Genomic DNA, 6,098 nt, shown 5'->3' with positions numbered 1-6,098 from the left:
ACCATGTTGGTCAGGCTGGTCTCGAACTCCTGACCTCGTGATCTGCTGGCCTCAGCCTCCCAAAGTGCTGGGATTACAGGCCTGAGCCACCGCGCCCAGCTGGAGGTGAGTCTTTAGGGGCCAGGAAAGTTCAATAAACCCTCCTTGCTTGAGCTTTGGGCCAGAAAAAAAGGTGTACTTTCACCCTCCGGCAGGGACAGCGGGGAGAGCAGTGTCCCTCGGCAGCCGACTCGGGCGGCACCCACCATTCTCCATGTATTCAGTGATGATGTAGATGGGCTCCTGGGTGACCACAGCGTAGAGCCGAACCAGCCGCTGGTGTTGCAGCTGCTTCATGAGGTTGGCCTCGGCCAGGAAGGCGTCCGGGGACATGCTACCCTGCTTCAAGCTCTTCACTGCCACTTTTGTGTGCCCGTTGTAGTACCCTGGATCGGGGAAGGGAAGGAGTGGGAGAGTCGCCAGGCAGTTGTCCTGGGACTCTCACCACCTCAGCATCCCCTCCCGTTCCCCTCTTGCCGGGCAGTCCTGGAGGCCACACTCACCCATCCACACCTCCCCGAACTGTCCAGCCCCCAGCCGCTCCACCAGCTTCAGCGTCTCCCTGGGAACCTCCCACTCGTCCTCCCACCACGGCTTCTGGGGCTTCTGGGTCTGGCAGGGGCGGCTCAGCCGTGTGCACAGCCCATCTGAAGCATCTGCGAGGACAAGGGAGGGGTGAAGACTGTCAATATGGCAGGCCTCGTATTGACACCACTTCCCCTACTTCTCCAAGCTCCTATCTAGGTGAAGTGGACTAGCAGGGGGGTGTGGGGCCTGCCGGGCTCACACCCAAACACTTGGGTCCGTAGGGTCAAGTTCCACACCTCACCCACTGCGGGGAATGGAGGAGGGCGTTGAAAGATGGATGGGGGACACCCGAGGGGGACTGAGGGGAGATAGGCTGATAGGGCACGGAGGAGGGGTCCTGCCGGGCTCACTGGTGTAATGGCGGACCAGTTCATGCAGGCCAGGAAAAGTGATTCGGGGGGAGATGTAGAAGCCACCGTTGTCCAGATTCGGATTTTGTAATGTTTCACCACCTCTCCCTGGTTCTGGTCGAAGTCCCGGACCGACAGTGAAAACGATCCTGAATGAATGAATGGATGGACAAAGGGACTAAAGAACGCAGTGAGTCTGGCCCGCCACCGCGCCCCCCTCAGGCTCACCCCGCGTCCCCACCTCAGGCTCACCCTGCGCTCCCCCTCGGACTCACCCCGCGCCCCCCTCGGGCTCATCCCGCGCCCCCACCTCGGGCACACCCTGCGGCACCCCCGCGCCCGGTCGAGACCACTGCCCGCTCACCCGCGGTGCTCTCGCTCTCCCGGATGAGGAAGGAGCCGTGAGTGTTCCCGGGCGCCAGGAGCTGCCGCTCCGCGTCCTTGCGGCTCAGGTTCTTGAAGAACCAGCTGTGCAGGGCGGAAGCGAACGAAGGCTGTCGTCGGATCTTCCTCCGTGGCCCTCAAGCCTTCACCGCCAGCCACCCCAGGCCTACTCCCTGCTCCAGGATCCCTAGATCTGCTCCCACCCACCCCCACGACGGGTCCCCACTTACGGTTCGGGCTCCAGGCTGTTCGCCTTGGCCACAAAATTGAAGGGGATGAAGCCTTCCTGGCCTGTGGTCAGGGACTGCGCCTTCCACCACTCGCCGCTCCTGCGCCACGGAGGCGGATCAGTGTGGCTAGCTCAGCCGTCGACCTGAGACCCTCCCTCAAAGACCCCTCCACCCCTTAAGCCAGCCTCGCCGAACCCTGGCTCAGCAGTCCTGAGCCTTGAATTTTGTCCCAAGGGCGGCCACCCCAACCGGTGGCCTCAGGAGGGCTGCGGTCCCGGAGATCGCGCTCCCTCACGGGCTCCGCCAGAGCAAGGTGGAGAGGGACTCACTGCTCCAGGATGCGGAGCTGCTCCCCCTTCTCAAAGCCCAGGTCTCCGTCGTGAGAGGGCTCATAGCTGTGCAGGGCGATAACCAGGTTGTCTGTAAAAACAAGGGGCATCAGGGAGAACCGGGCTGGGATGGGCAGAAAGCCTGGAGTTACAGGGCGGGGGACAAGGAAGGCAGGACCGGGGAGAGAGTAGGTGGGGGTGAGGTGGAAGCCAACAGCCACGGATCGGCAGGCCTTGTCTTTCAGGCCCTGCTGCCTGGGGTCACCTTGCAGTGGGGAGGCCGGCGGATTGGAGCCTTCGTAGGTGACCAGTGGGTCCCGCACCTCAGAGCCATTTCTGATGAGCAGCTGTGGAGTAGGGGATGAGGGTGGGGTCAGAAAGCAGAAGACTGGGTTAGACTCTGGCCCCCTTCCCCCCTGCCCTGCTCTCAGTCTCTCCAGCCTGGTTGGGTGTTATCCCTGAGTCTACCAGCTACTTGCTGTGTGATCTTAGGGGAGTCATTTCTTTCTCCTGGGTTGCATGCTCTACCCAGCTCCCTCACCAAGGCCCCTGTCTCGCCTCTTACCGTGCCCTTGCCATCCAGTGGGACTATGGGATAATGGCAGTTCTCACACACATCGATGTTTTCCATCCAGTCATCTTCCGGGTGTGAGCTGCAGCCACAGCCCATGGTCCCTGAGGGAATGGAGAGGGGGCTGAAGGGGCTCCCCCAAGATCTGCTCCCCAACATCAGACATCATGGGGCCTTGCCCTGGAAAGTTCCAAAAGTACCTGAGATTGTGAGATCCTGGGATCTCCATTCACCAGCCACAGAAAAGCTAAAAGAGGGGGTCCCAGCTCCAAACCGTTGCTCCCTCTGAGCCCTCAGGCTGCAAGTAAATTCACACACGGCCCCTGAGCTCTAGCCCCACCCTCCCACCTGGGATGGGCAAACCGCCACAGGCACCTTTGTTAGTCTAGTTACCCACTTCCTGCCTCTGCCCCCTCCCTCTCCCTCTGCCGGCACCCTGTGTTGGGAGGACCACCTCCTAGAGATGACACACACTTTCCCAAGCCTGGGGGAGACCTGACTTATCAGACCCTCCCCTACTGGAGAGGTGTGCACGCCCCACCTACTATTATAATTCCCCTGTCTAGCTGAGGAGGCTGAGAAAGAGGCTTCTGCTCCCTAAGTCCACCATCAGGACCCCGCTGTTCCTCTCACACAGCCCCACAGTCACCTCACAGGGTTCCTTCAAACACGGGCGTGCTTCTCCCCAGCAGAAAACCCTCCAGTCAGTCTGTTGGCCATAACTTTTTTTTGTCGCTTATTTGCCTGTGTTAGCACTGGAAATTTTTTGTCTGATGAAATCAAGCAGAACTCCATAGATAAAGCGATAAATGTGGGCCTGTTTTGTCTGAAGCAGAATGGGGCCCTCACTTTGAAGCCCCCGGAGTCCCTGCAGCTCCTCCTTGTCTAGGGCTGCTCCTCAGAGCGCTTGGAAAGCGCTGTCCTCAAATGAAGTTTGATGTACCGTGCATTCCAGAACTTCAAGATCAAATCCACCTTCGCAGTCCATTCTGCTACACACACACTCTCTCACACACACACACACACTCACACACACCCTATATATACACACACCCTACACACACACACACAGAGGCACCCCCATCCCACCTCCACAGAGGCATCCACACACACTTTCACATACACACACACTCACCCCTCACAGGTACCCCCCCACACTCACACACAGACTCATCCTCCCACACACAGGCACCTACACTCACACTCAATAAACACATACTCTCACCCCCCCAAAAGTGACCCCCCCACACACAGGCACCCACCCTCACACACACACATTCACACACACACTCTACACATATTCCCCACACACACAGGCACCCACACCCACAAACACACACACTCATCCACACACCCACACAGTCACACCCACAAACACACCCACATACACACACACAGACACACAGGCACCCACACCCACACACATGACCCCCACACACACACATTCATACACACACACAGGCACCTCCACATACCCACACCCATGCACACACCCACACACTCACCCCCACATACACTCACACACACGCACAGGCATCTCCTCCATACATATCCCCACACACCCACACTCACACACACAAACACACCCACACACAGGCACCCCCACACACACCTCCACACACAGCCTGTGTTCTGAACTATTCTTGCCTTTCCCAGACACCCCATGCTATTTTCTTTTTTTTTCTTTTTTTTTTTTGGAGACGGAGTCTCACTGTGTCGCCCAGGCTGGAGTGCAGTGGCCGGATCTCAGCTCACTGCAAGCTCCGCCTCCTGGGTTCACACCATTCTCCTGCCTCAGCCTCCCGAGTAGCTGGGACTACAGGCGCCCGCCACCTCGCCCGGCTAGTTTTTTGTATTTTTTAGTAGAGACGGGGTTTCACCGTGTTAGCCAGGATGTTCTCAATCTCCTGACCTCGTGATCCGCCCGTCTCAGCTTCCCGAAGTGCTGGGATTACAGGCTTGAGCCACCGCACCCGGCCGCTATTTTCTTACTTAATGCCTTTGTACTTGTGGATCCCTCTGCTGTGAAATGTGCCCTCTCTCTCTCTCTCTTTCTCTCTCTCTCTCTCTCTCTCTCTCTCGAGACAGGGTCCCCCTTCCTTGCCCAGGCTGAAGTGCAGTCGTGCAATCCCCTTAGACGCCCTGGGCTCAAGCAGTCTTCCCACCTCAACCTCCCCAGCAGCTAAGACTAAAGGTGCACACCATCATGCCCAGCTGATTATTTTTTTGTAGAGATGAGGTCTTACTATGTTGCCCAGTCTGGTCTCGAACTCCTGGGCTCAAGCAATCCTCCTGCATTGGCCTCCCAAAATGCTAGGATTATAGGCATGCACCACTGAACCCAGTCGGCATGCTCTCTTTTGTCCATGTGCTGAATTCTAACTCAACCTTCAAGGCTCAGTTCAAATATTACCCTTTTTTTTTTTTTTTTCCTGCAACCTCTACCTTCCAGGTTCAAACAATTCTCCTCCCTCAGCCTCCTGATAGCTGGGATCACAGGCATGCACCATCATGCTTGGCTAACTTGTAATTTTAGTAGAGGCAGGGTTTCACCATGTTGGCCAGGCTGGTCTTGAACTCCTGGCCTCAAGCAATCCTCCTGCCTCAGCCTCCCAAAGTGCTGGGATTACAGGCACCTAGCCTAAATATCACCTAGTCTGTGAAGACTTCCCAAAGGTCTTTGCTTCCCTCTCACCCCAGTCTCTTGCAACATCCTATTCAGACCTCAATAATCAACTTAGGCACAGAGTTCCACGATTACTGATTCAAGTGTCACCCCAGGGTCCCACTTCCTCTCCCATACCTTTGATGAGAGTGGGGGTTCATCAAGAGCAGAAACTGTAGTTTATTCGTCTGAAAGCCTCCAGCACCCAAAATTAGTTAATAAATGTCAACTGGAACGTGGAGTGTTAATGCACAGAGTCTCCCATCTGCAAAGGTCTTAGAAACCAGCAAGCCTAATCTCCAATTTTACTATTTGTTGATCTATTTTTGAGATAATGTCTCACTCTTTTGCCCTGACTGCAGTGCAATGACCCAATCCTAACTCACTGAAAACTCAAACTCCTGGGCTCAAGTGATCCTCTAACCTCAGCCTCCTGGGTAGCTGGCACCACTGAGCCCAGGTGATTTTTTGTTTGTTCTAGAGATGGGGGTATTGCTATGTTGCCCGGACTGGTCTCAAACTCCTGGCCTCAAGTGATCCTTCCTCCTTGGCCTCCCAAAGTGCTGGGATTACAGGCATGAGCTGCTATACCTGGCTAAACCTCTGATTTTAGATGAGCAAACTGAGGCCCACAGAGGTATGCTTAAAGTCACACAACCTATTTGGAGTAGAGCAAACCTGGAGTTGCTGGCTGGGCGTGGTGGCTCACATCTGTAATCCCAGCACTTTGGGAGACTGAGGCAGTAGGATCATTCAAACTCAGAAGTTCCGGACTAGCCTGGGCAACATAGTGAGACCTCATCTCTAGAAAAAAATCAAAAAATTAACCAGGTGTGGTGGTGCATGCCTGTACTTCCAGCTACTCGGGAGGCTGAGGCAAAAGATCACTTGAGCCCAGGAGCTCAAGAGTGCGATGAGCTATGATTGTGCCACTGCACTCCA

General features: G+C 56.0%; 1 protein-coding gene across 1 annotated transcript in view; it reads right to left on the bottom strand.

Annotated features, from left to right (window-relative positions):
• The window catches only part of LCK (LCK proto-oncogene, Src family tyrosine kinase), a 37,393-nt gene that overhangs the window by 14,274 nt on the left and 17,021 nt on the right, over nucleotides 1-6,098 (bottom strand). The window contains 9 exon segments of the mRNA XM_011974048.1: nucleotides 246-425; nucleotides 543-695; nucleotides 978-1,058; nucleotides 1,061-1,126; nucleotides 1,342-1,445; nucleotides 1,592-1,690; nucleotides 1,921-2,011; nucleotides 2,186-2,267; nucleotides 2,486-2,595. Coding sequence (XP_011829438.1) covers nucleotides 246-425; nucleotides 543-695; nucleotides 978-1,058; nucleotides 1,061-1,126; nucleotides 1,342-1,445; nucleotides 1,592-1,690; nucleotides 1,921-2,011; nucleotides 2,186-2,267; nucleotides 2,486-2,590 — 961 coding nt within the window. The 5' untranslated portion in view covers nucleotides 2,591-2,595.

Source organism: Mandrillus leucophaeus, unplaced genomic scaffold, assembly GCF_000951045.1.
Source record: "Mandrillus leucophaeus isolate KB7577 unplaced genomic scaffold, Mleu.le_1.0 Scaffold141, whole genome shotgun sequence".
Classification (NCBI taxonomy): Eukaryota; Metazoa; Chordata; class Mammalia; order Primates; family Cercopithecidae; genus Mandrillus; species Mandrillus leucophaeus.
The sequence above is the reverse complement of the archived record's forward strand: the minus strand, read 5'-3'. Positions and strand labels throughout refer to the sequence as shown.